At 53.7% G+C, this 14,276-nt stretch overlaps 3 protein-coding genes across 3 annotated transcripts; all 3 read right to left on the bottom strand.

Moving 5' to 3' along the window:
* Positions 1-680: 680 nt before the first annotated feature.
* LOC127768646 (BTB/POZ domain-containing protein At5g66560-like) lies at positions 681-3,953 on the bottom strand. Its single transcript, XM_052294268.1, has 3 exons — positions 3,620-3,953; positions 3,439-3,508; positions 681-3,299 (listed from the first exon to the last, which is right to left on the bottom strand). The coding sequence occupies exons 1-3, from the start codon at positions 3,661-3,663 to the stop codon at positions 1,407-1,409; spliced, it is 2,007 nt and encodes a 668-aa protein (XP_052150228.1). The 5' UTR covers positions 3,664-3,953; the 3' UTR covers positions 681-1,406.
* Positions 3,954-7,657: 3,704 nt separating this feature from the next.
* LOC127768648 (protein JINGUBANG-like) lies at positions 7,658-9,857 on the bottom strand. The gene has a single exon (XM_052294270.1). It carries the CDS (start codon positions 9,775-9,777, stop codon positions 8,308-8,310), a length of 1,470 nt encoding a protein of 489 aa, XP_052150230.1. The 5' UTR covers positions 9,778-9,857; the 3' UTR covers positions 7,658-8,307.
* Positions 9,858-10,355: 498 nt separating this feature from the next.
* Positions 10,356-13,846, bottom strand: LOC127768645 (linoleate 9S-lipoxygenase 2). Its single transcript, XM_052294267.1, has 4 exons — positions 13,545-13,846; positions 13,182-13,474; positions 12,830-13,067; positions 10,356-12,445 (listed from the first exon to the last, which is right to left on the bottom strand). Exons 1-4 carry the CDS (start codon positions 13,729-13,731, stop codon positions 10,551-10,553), a joined length of 2,613 nt encoding a protein of 870 aa, XP_052150227.1. The 5' UTR covers positions 13,732-13,846; the 3' UTR covers positions 10,356-10,550.
* Between the last annotated feature and the right edge of the window lie 430 nt (positions 13,847-14,276).

Below are 14,276 nucleotides of genomic sequence, written 5' to 3'. Positions count from 1 at the left end.
AGCCTCCTTTGGAATGTGGAAATTTTCTCTCTCGATTCCAACAGGAATTGAACTATACAAGCCATTACTTTTTGCCTCACAAGGGATGGACCGAAGCAAGTGAAAAGAAAAGTTCTAAGCTAGCTTCTTAGCCCAATAGCCATGGCCCATGGGCTTGGCATTGCCAACAGTCCGGCAGCAGGCCATGGATTCGAATTTTGAAGCCACATAACGAACAAAATCATGCGCTGAACTTCTTCTGCTGCTTCTCCGACAACAAACGCAGACAGCCATGAATCCATGATGCCGTTTAAAGTCAATCTGTATTTTAACATTATCTGTTTAGGGCTCATGAGTGTTGGGTAAAGCATCGTTGTTTACCGGTATGTCTCCCATCTGTCGTGATATATTATGCCACATAGCACCAACAGACTATTGTTTACATGTTTTTATATCTGAAGAGTGCATTTCAACAAAAGTAGATTGCGGCAGAGCACTGAAAAGGCAGTCACAAAGGTTTGGGCACTCGAGAGGAAAATAAAAGTTGCTGGAGTGTGTTTGGGAGTTGGGACATCTGCCAACCCGGCAGATGCATTTGGAGCACGATCAGTGGCGGTGCAAAATAAGCCAGAAATGCCAGATAAGTTATAAGTATAGCACTATACCAAATACTTGTAGTACAAGAATATTGTAGAGAAGTGGACTGTGCAGGTAAAGTAGATCGAGAGTGCCTACTTTCTGCTACATTTCAGGCTTTACGATGACCAAAAGATTCAGTTTACAATTTAGTTAGTCCAATCGAATGGTAGAGATAATGCCACAATGCAGAGTGACACAGCTAACACAGAAGGCATGTTAATGAAGCAATTCCATCCATGGACCATGCTCCAACCCATTTTGCTCAGCTCTCAGTTTGCATGCTTCTCAGGGAGGAGTCATTTGTTTCTTCATCTTCAGAACACCAGAGGAAAAAAAAAACGACGATATCAAGTTATCAACAATCTGTACATTTCTACTGGATCTATTTACGGCACAAGATCCATTTCATGTACGGATCGAAGGGTAAATCCAACTTTGTAGCTTGTGCTTTCTGAGGCCGGCAACACCTGCACGTGTATTGTACACCCTGACAACTCAAATCTACGCGACTGCTTTTGTACAAACAGCAAGTCGACAAGCACACATGAAACGTAACAGATGACAGGCTACAAAATGGCATTTCGTACATACATACAACACACACGGATCCCTTATGTTCCGTGTCGAATGGCAGTGGCGTTCGTGCACACGAACGATGCAACGTAAGCGTGCGAAATCATACAGATGGGGCGATTTCTGGCTGGATCTTCGATTGGCAACGTTGGATGATTTCTCAAATCATTTTCATCTCGAGCATCGATTTTTTGTTCAGAATTCAGACGATTCGCCTATGGGCTCATTCCCATCCGTGACGCTCTCGACGCCACGACGTTGCGCGCGTGCGAGTCGCACACCTGCGTGCTGAACTTGCAGCCGTACCGCGACCGCCAGTTCGCCGGCCTCGACGACCCGTCGGCCGACGCGACGTCGTCGTCTCCGGCGTCGCTGTGGCGCGGCGACGCCGCGGCGCTGCGGCCATCGATCTTCTTGATGGCCCTCCTCATGCTGGAGCACTCCCGCTCCAGGTCCTGCACCCGGTTCCTCATGCTGTCCATGTCCAGCCGCAGCACCTGGCTGTCCTGCGTCGCCGTCGACCGCCACGCCGCCTCGCCGCGGCCGCCGCCGGCGTCGGCGGAGTGCCGGGCCGCCATCGCCGCCGGCCGTGGCTGCTGGTAGCGGTGGAGGTGGAGCCGCGTCTGCGTGGCCCCGGCGCCGGCGGATGACAGCAGCGTGCCGGTGATGGCGCGGCGGAGCTGCAGCTGCTCGAAGAAGAGCACCTGCAGCACCGCGCGCAGCGGGAGGCGCTCGTTCTGCGCCGCGTGCGTGCACGCCTCCACCGTCAGCTTCCTGCAGTCCACCACGCCGCACACCCTGTCCCTCTCCTCCGCCGCCAGCCGCGGGTGCGCCTTGAGGTAGATGTCCACGGCGCGGTACACGCCGTCGTCGTAGACGCGGGCGTGGTCCGGCAACGCCAGCGCGAGCTCGCAGAACTTGGCGGGCTTCAGGTTGGCGTCGGACGCGATCTCGGCGAGGTAGCTGTCGACCAGCTTGCCGACGTGCACCATGGCCACGGCGGACGGCCGCGACAGCGTCGTGGCGGCCGGCGCCGGCGCCTCCTCGGTGATCGCAGCGGCCGCCGAGGTCGACGCCTCGGCCTCGCCGTGGTCCTCCTCCTCGGCGAGGAAGTGCCTGACCACGCGCTCGACGCAGTCCACGTCGTAGAGCGTCTCCGTGGCGCCGGAGTAGCTCGGGATGAGCACGTCCTCCAGCGTGGCGTGCTCCAGCTGCGTCGCGGCCTTCCGCTCGAGCGCCGCGCACGCCGCGTCCGACGCGCGCAGGATGTGCGCCGTCCGCAGCAGCGCGAACAGGAACTTGGCGGTGACGACGCGCCCCGAGCACTTGTCGGCGGGGAGGCTGGCGACCACCGCCTCCAGGAGGTCCCTCTGCTCCACCTCCGACGACACCGGCGCCGACGCGAGCCGCCGCCGCATCGACCTCGACAGGCCGGGGATGGTGCCCCTGGCGTACGACACGAGGCAGCTCTCCCTGGCCTCCGTCCTCACGTCGGCGCGCGCGGCCATGGCCGCCATCACCCGCTTGTACATGCGCAGCCCGAGGACGGCGAGGTCGTCGAACCAGGAGCGCGACGCGGCCGATGAGCGCGCGGCGATGGCCTCCACGCAGCGGCCGACAATGCCGAGCTCCTCGGCGTGCGGCAGCAGCTCCTCGCAGGACTTGAGCGCCTTGGTGGCCTCGCCGGGGTGCCGGAGCACGGCCTGCTCCAGGAAGGCCTCCGCGCGCGCCGCGAGGTTGTCCTCCGCGTGCTCCTCCGTCATCTCCAGGTACTCCGCCGCGCACCGCAGCGGCGCGACGTTCCAGGCGGTGAGCTCGACGCGGACGCCGTAGCAGAACTTCGCCGCCGTCTCGAACGTGCCCGGCCCGCCGGGGAAGTCCGGGAACGCAATGCAGAACGCCTGCCCCTCCTCCTCCTCTTCCTCGTCTTCCTCCTCCTCCTCTGCTTCCTCTATCTCCGTCTGCTCATCACCTTCCTCTCCAGCATTGCTTCCCTCACTCCTCCTCCTCCTCCTCCTCCTCCTTCGCCGCCGCTGGCCCGCCGGTTGCTCTGCCTCGTGCTCCATCACCATGCGGTGGATCTTCCGGCTCTTCGACATGAGCGGGAACTGCGCCATTCAAAACCCTCAGGGGAATTTCGTCGAGCACAATGCGGGCGGTCACCGAATTCCACCACAAGAAAAAACAGAGCGCGCACACACACAGAGACAACTCACACAATCATCGCAAGAAGAAACGAAACCCTACCTTGTGGAGGTGGAAGCTCATGTCCTGCACCTCGAACACCACGTCGCTCGGCAACCCCGTCGTGCAGAACCTGCCGCCCATCCCCACCAAGAAAACCCCAAAAAATTAAAAAAAACCCAGCGAAACCAACGCAATATCCGGTGGTATAAACAAAACCACCACAAAAGAAAGGGAATCTTACCACGCCTGGCCCCTCGTCGCGCCGCCGCGCACTGCGGACGACATCTCCGCCGCCGCCGCCGCCTTCTTCTCTGAGCCGCGGCGATTCGGGAATCGGGAGGAGGAGGAGGAAGCAAAGCTACATACACCCGCCGCTCTCGCCGTATAGTAGCAGTAGTGCAATTGGGAGGGTGGGTAGGCGTATTTAGGGCGCGAATAAATTGGCCTCAGAATCCCACTCCAAGTTCACCCTCTCTCTCTCTCCCCTTCTCATCTGCTCCGAGTTATTGCTGGCTATGACATGTATGGAAAGCTACGTCTCCTTCGTCCTCCTCCTCCTCCCTGGTCTAACCAAATCTCTCCTCATCATTTGTTTCCACTTTTAATTACTCTTCTACTATCTACTAATTAACTAACGGTCTAACGCTATGGATTATGGATACTGTGAATCTGTGATGAGGTGTGTGAGCTAACCACTCCATGCCGCCATGGGAGCGGAGCGGATCATCACATTTCCATTGCTTTGCTTTTGCTTCCATTTGGGGATTAAATTGGAAAGTTGTTTGGAGGGGAGACCTACTTGGCCTGGTCTACGCTTTGGATTTGGACAGCGAAGAAAAGGCTAGGAAAAAATAGAAAAGGGAAAAAGAAAAGAAAAGAGGAAAGCATCGATGCTCTTTCTTGCGTCAACACACAAGAAAAACTTTGTGAAAAGTGGGAATGAAAGGTCGGAGGCGACAAAAGGAACAGGGATGCAAGAATGGTCATCTTCCTTCGTCTTTGCAGCAGAAAAGAACAATCTTTCACCAACAAACCATGATCAGTACTACTGCTGCAGCCGATTGCAGGAATGAATTTTGCATCGGTTTCAGATATCCTTTTTGTGTTAGGTACTCGTCAGCGCCTGACTAATGTTTGTTTTTTGACCCACAATTCAGCAGTTAACTGTAGTGATATACTATCATGTTTGATTTTGAACGATTTATGTACTATCTTTTTTTTTTACTTTGCTTTTAGATTCAGGCAACCTGATTATGAAACTTTCGTGTGCAATTCCTCTGCTTTAGCACCGGTCTCCTCTCCTGCTTCCTTCCTTTCTTTTCTTCTGCCTTTTCCCAACCAGCAATGCACGGGCGCCATGATGAACATGAAACTGCGAAATTACACGAAACAAATATACTCCCTCCCTCCGTTTCATAATTTAGATTCATTAACATATATATGAATGTTTTTTTTGCGAGGAACATATATATTAATGTTGTCAATGCTAGAAAAATTATATTATGAAATGGAGAAAGTACAATGCAAGCATATGTCGGTAGGATGAGTGAATGAATGGGTCGATGAGATCACAACGAAAGGTCAGCTGCTCAATGCTACGTAGCTGATACGGCGCATTGAAGACGAGCTAACGACCCTACTCGTGAATGTGACGCAGACTGATTGTGAGATTACACTGTCACTGACACTACGGTTAGGGGCATGGCTGCCTTGCGTTTGCAGGTGACAATATACTCACGAGGTCACGATCGATTACTACGTGTATACAAATATGGTACCATAAATTTTTCAAATTGAACTAGAAACTGATGAAGAACAGGCTGCCTCATGGCATATATACCTGCATGGTTGCATCAGACCAGGACAGTGGCCTGATCGGATGCGTTGGCACTGGATAGTAGAGACCAATGCATGGTGGTTGGAGAGAAGGGGAAAGGTGCCAAAATATGTGGGCATTTGGCCGCTGTGACGAGCTGAACATTATAAGAACATTATAATTGGGATTTCAGATATGCTATGCTCCTATACAGAGTTTCAGAAAACCAGTGTTGCTGCTGCTGTAAGTCTGTAACTGTAAATATGCTCCAGATTAAGCTAGCTGCATATCTGTGATTCCCCAAAATAAATCTGATAAAAGTAATACTAGTACATACAGTGTACTAGACTGCTAGTTAAAATCAAAGCACAAGGTGTTGCACGGACTGTGCCTCCTCCTTGCAGGACCATGTTCTTGCTCGTGGCCTGTTGCCTTTGAGAGGCCGGGGTTGGAGCTCCTGCTAGTAATTGCATGTTGCCAACCGCCATTTACACCAAGAGATAAACAGTTCCAGCATTCAACCTCTGCCATATTGCTTAGCCCCATTCAGACCAACAGCTCCAACCATCTCCATCTTGGTTGGGTCACGCCATTACTGCTTAATTGGATTTGTCATTTCTCCTAGCTTACAATGCCGGTGATGCTGATTTTTTTCGAGCTTGTTTGTGCGATTATTAGTTGAGCTAGATAAAGCCACTGCATTCATGTGATCTATCCAATGGCAACGGTTTGGGCGGTCTTCGGTTTGTTTAATCAATCAGGCCCTGGATTTAGCGCAGGAGCTATAGCTGATTAATTAGCAGCAGTACTACTTACTCCACTATTCGATCAGGTGCAGCATGGGACAAAGGAATGGCTAGCTAGCTGCAGGGCAACATCCATCGGATTTGGTTAATTCGATCTCATGTCCCATTTAAAAAAGTATTTTGGAATGTTGCTCAGAACTATCTGAGAGAACAGAATGTCCCTAGGTAATTAATTAAGCACTAGCTCGATCGGCTACGTACAAACAAGCAGGGAGAAACGGGCGAATTGTCATCATCTGAAGCTAGCTAGTACTCTTAGTATTACACTACTAGCTTGGATATATGCAAATCCCTGGAGAGAGACTGTCTCTATTATCGTCGGGGAGAGAAGCTGCAAAATTGAAGGCAAATCCGTCGCGGTGGTTGGCGCGCGGCTGCATGACTGCAACTCTGCACGTGAGCCAGCCGGCGACTCGCCTGCGCGCGAATAGGTCGGACCGGGACCAGGACCGGGAGGAGTTGGCGCCACAAGTTTTTTTTTGGCCGATCGATACAACGACACGAGAGAGACGAGTGAAAAGAAAACGGTAATACACACTCCATTCCAGAAAAAAAAAATAACTTTTGAAAATAATTCTGGATAAATTCATAAATTATACTACCAGTATTATTAAGGGTAAATTGAGATAAATTAGTAATTTACTTTTATAAGTAGGAGTTACTTTGTCATTTAAGTTTTTTCACAGCTAAATCGATCATTGATAGTCTATTACACTAGTATCGCTCATATTTCATCAAAAAAAGGCAAAAAAAAAAGTTTATTCACTGCTAAATGATGATTATACCCTTCGCATCTATTTTTTCTAACAATAATACCCCTCCACATTTCTACTACCACTAACTAGGGTTGTAGTATAAATAAATTTAAACCCTTTGATTAAATAAGATGTTCAAATTAATTTTTATTATAACTCGAGAGCACCTCAGTGAGGCTCATAAATAAATGTTTGTTTGTTCGGATTTATTTTTAAAAAGTTAGTTTATTTTTAAACGAAGGGAGTAAGTCGGTGTAGCTACTGCTGCCTCTTTTCCGTTCCCTGCGTGCATGATGATTAATTTGTTTGTTTGTTCGGGGTTTGGTGCAGCGTCAGTGTCATCCTCAGATATGACGATGTTTTTCAGGCTCTCTGATCATATGCTAGCTGATCGAATGATGATTGTATTATTAAGGGAGTGGTTAGTTGTGCATTGGTAATTATAGCCTTGCACTTATTTGTGTCAGTGGCAGGTGCCGGCTGGATATAACAACGGCCATCTAATCCCTTGGCTCCGGTCATGCACCTGCAGGTTTGGGGTTTGGACAGATCGATCGGAATATCGGATGCAGGGAGGGCATAACATGTGATTCCAGGCTTCCAGCTACGATGCTGTACTGTACTGTTCCGTTTTTTCTTTCAGAAAACAAAATTTTGCTGTACTGTTCTGCATGCAGACTGTCACAAGATCTGAGCTAGAGCTGGACTGCTTCAGAGTTCGATTTTCCTATTTGTGGTCCTCTGGAGAGTTGGACGGTCCATTAGTGTATCTAGAATGGGCTGGGCTGTGAAGTGATGATTCAACAGTAGAGATGGCCCCTTCTTATGGGCCAAATTTGATCGCCCATTTTTCTTTTTTGTCAAATCTTTTTTTTTCTTTTGAACCGAACTTTGTTGTTAAATCTGACAGACTGTTCATTAGGGAATCATGCATTCTCCATCATGAAGTTACAAGTAGAAGTGTGGAGTATGTATAAAAAGGATAAACCAAATTGAAACATAACTGAGCATAAGTTTTGCATTGAACATCACAATAAACTGGGAATACTACATATGAATAAGCACCCGATGAACTTTTTTGGTGCTAATCTTCAAAGAGGGTAATTAACAATCCTCTAACGTCAACCTATAAAAACAGTTTGAAATTATCCCTTTTATTGGTTCCCAATTAATCTTGATTCCAATCGATCCTTAAGATGAATACCAAGTCGCGGCTTCAACTAGTACACATCAGATATATGAGCATGTATCAAAAATTCCCCCCGGCCACTTTCTGAAAGCAAACTTACCTATATATGCTCTTCATTTCTACCACTTGCCGTTGCAGCTTCAGATGTTCATGGCCAGAAATGATGATGATGCTATTCATTTCATACTTGTCTTCATCACAGTATATATAGGACGTGTAACAAACAAAACCCAGCAATTTCCTTCAATTCGCTCAAACCGTTAGCCATCAGAGAGGTTCATGACGTTGATCTGCCCAATTGTAAGGTGAAAATTTCTTCTTGGAACTGATCAAAATGGTGCATTGGTTGATCGGGCGCTTGTTCTAGCGGAACGACGAGCTGCTGGCGCCGAATGGGTCGCCGGGGTACCGGTCGAACATCTGCGGCGCGTCGCCGCCACCGGGGCCATGGAGCAGCGCGTCGGGCGCGTCCTCGGCGACGCGCCACACCTTGATCGACTTGTCGAGGCTGCCGCTGTACACGATCCACCGCGTGGACGAGCCCGACGCGAAGCTGCTGTCCACGGCGTCGACGGGCACGGCGGCGTTGTCCTTGTTGTCCTCGACGATGGCGAGGCACCTGATCGGCTCGGTGTGGCCGGTGAGCACGGAGAGGCAGGAGTGGACGCCGCCGTCGCGCCGCCACACGTAGATGGTGTTGTCGGCGGAGCCGCTGAGGAGGAGGGAGCCCGCGGCGGCGAGGCAGAACACGGCCTTCTTGTGCCCGCGCAGCACGCCGCCGTGGACCAGGTGGCGCTCCCCTTCCCAGAAGTTGACGAGCCCGTCGGAGGAGCCGCAGTAGAGCACCGGCGCGACGGCGCTCACGGCGAGCGCGTTCACCGCGTGCTCCTGCTTCAGCAGCGTCTGCACCGCGACGTGCTTGGTCCCTTTCCCCTGCAGCTCCCTCTTCCACACCTTCACCGTCCCGTCCGCCGACCCGGTGAACACCAGCCCGTCGAACGCTGCCACGATGGCGTTCACGTTGTCGTCGTGCGCCACCACGGACTCGAGGCACTTGGAGTCGTTGATCCGCCACACCTTGAAGGTCCGGTCCCACGAGCCGGAGTAGAGCAGGCCCTGCGCCGAGTCCGTCGGGCTCAGGCACGACACGGCGTCGCTGTGGCGGATCCAGAGCGCCGTCCGGTTCTTGCGGACCTCGACGTAGTTGGACGGGTTGAGCGAGCCGCGGAGGAAGTCGCGCAGCCGGGGCAGGCTGCCGACGCGCTTGTGCAGGCCGTTCTTGGGCGACACCTTCCACACCCTGATCTTGCCGTCCTGGTGCCCGGTGAAGATGCGCTCGCCGGAGATGACGATGGCCTTGACGAGGCCGCTCGACGACTTGAACCCGCCGGAATCCTTCTGCTTGCGCCACACGCGGATGTTCTTGCTGTCGGAGCCGGTGTACAGGGTGTCGGTCTTGGCGGCGAGCGAGTAGATGTGCCCTTCCTCCCTCACCAGCGAGCCGATGAGGCTGGTCCCGGGCGCCATGGCGGGCGCGCCGCCGAGCCCGGCCATGGACGCGTCGCTGTGGTGCGACCACGGCGACGCCATGGTCTGGTTCCAGGGCGACATGTTGTACGGCGAGCACTCGCCGCTGAAGCTGGACGGGTAGTCGGAGTAGTACCCGGGGCTCGCGCCGCCCGTCGCCGACGAGCTGCTGTGACGGTTGGAGAAGTCATCGTCCGTCCCGGAGAACTGGAGGTTTGGGTCGGAGTGCGGCGCCGGCAGCGGCAGGTTCGACGGGTGCGAGCGCGGGAGGCCGCCGCCGGCCCCTTCGCCGTCGCTATCTCTCATCGGCTTCGAGCTCTTGGCCGGCGTCCCGTTCGCGGCGAGGCGGCGGAGATGAGGGGGGGAAGAAGAGAGAACTGCGAGAGGTGTGGGAGAGCGTTGGGTGTGTATGTGTGGAGGGGAGGGGAGTGTGAGGCGACGAGAAAATGGCGGGAAGCGAGAAAAGTGTTGAGACCGTTACGAGGTTGGGGCGGGGAAGAAACGGTGGGCCCCACTTCCCTCGGATTGCTCCCTTTCGTCGGTTTAGGAGGCTAACCAAACTTAGAAAATGCTATTTTGCCTGATTAAAATGTTTAGTATAAGAAAATAGGAGAAAGGCATCAAGAATAGCCTCAGTTTACTGACAGTTCACATCATTCAGTTATGACCTGAGATGAGTTCTATTGGCTTGATTCACATTCACTAGTGGTTTGCTCTTTGTTCATATTGTTGCCATCAGTTTACAGACAATTAAAATCACTTAATGGTTTGTTAGACATTAATCCAACTTATTAAGTCTTCAGATAATGTTCATCAAAGGATTTTCGGTAATTCAGTCCTTTCAATTCAAAACATGGTAGATATATGGAGGATTTGCTTGAAAATGCTACACAACCATATGCTTCCTTATTCTTTATTAGGAACTGAAAGGGAAATTACACAACCAATTCATCCTCCATGACACCTCCGGATGTCATGGCAATTATTGAAAGTAAAATACTACCGGTAAAGACCACCGTAAAACTACTCTTGTCCACGCTGGCGCCTCCGTGAAGCAGCCTCATCTGATGAGATGGAGATCAGATAGAGATGCTGTTGGGGATGCCCCTGGCGGAGAGGCCGGCAGCGTCGCCCTTGAGGTCGGAGGTGTTTGGGTAGAGCAGCGTGTAGGGGAAATTGGTCGGCCCGACACGGTTCTTGCGGTGGGGGTCCTTGTTCATGGCGACGACGCGGCTCTCGATCTCCGTCAGCCGCGCGCCGAACCGCTTGAACGCCTCCAGCGCCTTGGCGTCCGACGTCCACTCCGGCGTGTCGCGCTGTCCGAGGTACACCTCGTCGGAGGAGTGCTTGGACAGGATCTCCAGCAGCGAGATCCCCACGATGGCCTGCATCTGCTTGGTGATTGTCCGGACGAACACCTTCTCCGGATCGCGCGCCAGCTCGTCGTACTCCTTCGTTCCCGGCTCCGGCATCGGCCGCCGGCTCACCGACGGACGGTTCGGGAGGTACCCGGCGTACGGGTACTGCCCGAAGTTGACGGCGGCGTGCAGCGCGGACCCGATCCAGATGATGGTGGCGCACGCCTTGACCAGCTCCGCCACCGTCTTCATCTCCGGCCACCACGTCGCGTCCTTGATGTCGCCGTGCCCGACCTCGCGGACCTCCTTCCACCACGCCTGCAGCTCGGCGTCGCCCTGGAGCACGCCGTCGTTGGGGTAGTAGATGGCGAGGTACTCGGTGGCCCACTGCTCGATGGCGTGCCAGACGGCCAGCCCGTCGTTGGCGTACGGGTAGTCCTCGATGAGCAGCCGCACCTTGTACGGGCTCGCCGGGTCCGGCACCGCGACGCCGCGCTTGACAAGGTCGTCGGGGAGCGCCTGGTCGGCGAAGCTCCAGTCCTTGTAGAACGCCGACGACATGGCGAGCGCGTGCTTCCGCGGGAACACGGTCATCTCGAAGATGCCGCCGCCGTTGATGAGCGTCTGCCGCGCCAGCGCGTTGATGGTCATGGTGTCGCGGTAGTGCGGCAGCAGCAGCTTGTGCACCGGGTGCGCCACGCTGAGCTGCCGGTTGGTGGCGATGACGAAGGGCTCCATCACGGCGTGCGTGTTGAGCCAGTGGCTGATCAGCTGGTGCCAGCAGTAGTCGTTCACGTTGACGTACGCCTTGGCGAGCTGCCACACCCACCACTCCACGGCGCCGGCGCCGGTGCCGCCGCGCGCCGCCGGCGTGTACACGGTGCTCCTGGCGGTGATCAGCCCGTCGTCCTGCAGGTGCGGCAAGCTCAGCTCGATGGCGAGCGGCGCCAGCGTGCCGTCGCCGCGCAGGAACAGCAGCGTCCGCGTGGCGTAGATGAAGTTGTCGTCGAGGCTATTGATATCCAACAAGTAGGGCATGAAATGATCGTGGTGGTCCACCACGTAGAGACGGTTGCCGTCGATCGCCTGCTGCACGGTGAGCCCCTCGAGCCCGCGCTCGACGTGCGCCGCCGTGATGGTGCTCGTCTGGTCGCCGTACCTGGCCGGGTCGAGGCGGCTCCGCGGCGGGAACTCGGTGAGGCGGGCGATGACCATGGGGTTGACGCCGGCGAGGATCTCGCGGGCGAACTCGTCGTCGGTCATCCACGCCTTCTTGTCCTCCCGGATGACGTGCGGCATGGGGAGCTTGAGGAGGTAGTCGCCGCCGGCGGGGATGAGGTCCTTGACGAGCTGGAGAGGGAAGCGCTTGCGGAGCTCCTCCAGCGCCGGGATGCTGGGCAGCTTGAGGCCGCCCTCGTAGAGCTTGAGGATGTCCTTGAAGGAGTCGAACTCGCCGGGTGTGAGGTCGACGTAGGTGCGGATCGCCGGCACGATGCCGTCGACGAGCGCCTTGATGGAGTAGCCCAGGAAGTCGGCCATCTTCAGGTGCCCGAACCGCTCGTCGCGTGGCACGTAGATGTTCTCCAGCAATGACAGCCTGCTCTCCGCGGTGGGGTCTACAAAGTTACATGTCCCACATGTCAGCGAGTGATTTTTTAGTATTCAACAATATAGCAGTGCGATATTTTCTAATATAAAATTTTGTACATCTGTTTTATATTATATAAGTCGTTTTGATTTTTTTAGTTAATTTTTTTTAAGTTTGATAAAGTTTATAGAAAAAATTAAAAAAAGTTCTAATATAAAATAAACATATAATCAAAATAAATTTAATTTTTTATTTAATGAAACTAATTTGATGTTGTAAATTTTGCTTTATTTTCTATTAATTTGGTTAAATTTTAAGAAAAAGAATCAAAATGATTTTTAATTTGAAACGCAGGGAATATCTTTCAACAGTATCGTACTACTCCAGGTACGAAAATTCGTGGGTAGTGTACCAGTTTTGGTGGGTTTGCGGCCGGTGCGGCCGCGGCGAGGGTAGGGGCGGTCGGGGGAGCCGCCGAGGACAGGGCGAGGGTTGCCGGAGTCGGGCTCGCCGAGGTCGTTGTAGACGTCGTAGCGGTAGACGCGGTCGTGCTCCTGGTACGGGCCCTGCTGGTCGTCGCCGCGCAGGTTGCGGAGCTCGTCGTCGCGGTACGGCTTCAGCGCCGCCGGCATCTTGCTCGGCAGTGAAGTCTAGCAGAAAAAAACAATATAACCAGTCAATTAATTAATTAAGCTACTAGACGTTTGATTAGATTACGAATAGCATTATAATTTGGTTGATTGATTGATCAATTAGTTAATTACGTCGTTGGAGAAGAAGACGCGGTTGTAGCGATACTTGGAGGCGGGGTAGATCCAGGAGTTGGCGACGAAGACGACGGCGCCGTGGCCGGGGACGTTGTCGAGGGTGATGGTCTTGAGGAAGAACTCGGCGGCGTGGTTGTTCTTGACGATGATGGCGCCGGGTATGCCCATCTTCTCCACCTCCCACTCGAACGTCACCCCGAACTTGGACTCTCCCGTCGTCAGCGACGGCAGGCTCGTCAGCCACTGCTCCAGGCTCGCCTCCGTCCCCACCCTCCCCCTGTTCCCATTGTCTGCAGACGCCACCGGCGTTAGCTAGCTCGAGCCATGTGAGTCAGCGAGAGTGTGTGTGTGTGAGCTTACTGGGGTCGACGAGGGAGGAGCTGACGAGCTGGCAGGTGACGCCGCGGCCGAGGAACTCGGAGATGCCGTCGATGACGGTGGCGCCGAAGTCGTTGATGTCGAGGGCGTTCTTGCGCATGAGGACGAGGGAGCCCTTGAGGCGGGCGTTCTTGTTGCCCGTCAGGCCGCCGATGATCCCGCCCAACATCTTGGAATAATTAATCTCTCACTAACCAACCAATGCAAAGCTTCAGTTCTAGAGCAGCAGAGTGCAGTGCTCAGTGCTCGGTAGCTAGTAGTAGTAGTGGATATGAGTGTGTGTGAGTTGTACGAGCAAACTGGCCCGCTATTTATAGAGGAGGAGGCGAGCGATCGAACGACTGAACGAGAGGCTGATCGATTTGAATATTGTTTAAGGTGCACAAGATATTTGCGATCGATATGTACGTGAGAAGCGTGCGTGTGGGTCGCGCGCGCGCGCACATGCTTTGCTTGCATGGGCGCCATTGCGGCGTGCTTTCTTTTGCCTTGGCGCCGCGCGCGGGCGGGCGGGCGGACGTGGCGGCTTCGTCGTCGTCGGACTCGGATCGCGAGGACGAGGAGTACCGCGTACGTGGTTGATTCATCCGGCCGTGCTAGAGAGATTAGAGCTTTCGCGCACATATTTCTTCACGTGTACCGTGTACGCATACCGTGTTCAACAATGCTCCGATCAAGCTTTCGCACACATTCTTCTCTATGTCACGCGGATGA

This window comes from Oryza glaberrima, chromosome 3 (genome assembly GCF_000147395.1).
Source record: "Oryza glaberrima chromosome 3, OglaRS2, whole genome shotgun sequence".
Classification (NCBI taxonomy): Eukaryota; Viridiplantae; Streptophyta; class Magnoliopsida; order Poales; family Poaceae; genus Oryza; species Oryza glaberrima.
The sequence above is the reverse complement of the archived record's forward strand: the minus strand, read 5'-3'. Positions and strand labels throughout refer to the sequence as shown.

What these genes read in the sequence shown, in the direction of transcription:
- LOC127768646 (XM_052294268.1), bottom strand. Translation starts at nt 3,663, where the DNA reads ATGTCGTCCGCAGTGCGCGGCGGCGCGACGAGGGGCCAGGCGTG. An exon ending in GCGACGAGGGGCCAGGCGTG is followed by an intron (nt 3,509 to 3,619) that starts GTAAGATTCCCT and finishes GATGGGCGGCAG; the next exon opens with GTTCTGCACGACGGGGTTGC. An exon ending in TGAGCTTCCACCTCCACAAG is followed by an intron (nt 3,300 to 3,438) that starts GTAGGGTTTCGT and finishes TGAATGGCGCAG; the next exon opens with TTCCCGCTCATGTCGAAGAG.
- LOC127768648 (XM_052294270.1), bottom strand. Translation starts at nt 9,777, where the DNA reads ATGAGAGATAGCGACGGCGAAGGGGCCGGCGGCGGCCTCCCGCGCTCG.
- LOC127768645 (XM_052294267.1), bottom strand. Translation starts at nt 13,731, where the DNA reads ATGTTGGGCGGGATCATCGGCGGCCTGACGGGCAACAAGAACGCCCGC. An exon ending in GCGTCTTCTTCTCCAACGAC is followed by an intron (nt 13,068 to 13,181) that starts GTAATTAACTAA and finishes TTTTTCTGCTAG; the next exon opens with ACTTCACTGCCGAGCAAGAT. An exon ending in CCGCAAACCCACCAAAACTG is followed by an intron (nt 12,446 to 12,829) that starts GTACACTACCCA and finishes GTAACTTTGTAG; the next exon opens with ACCCCACCGCGGAGAGCAGG.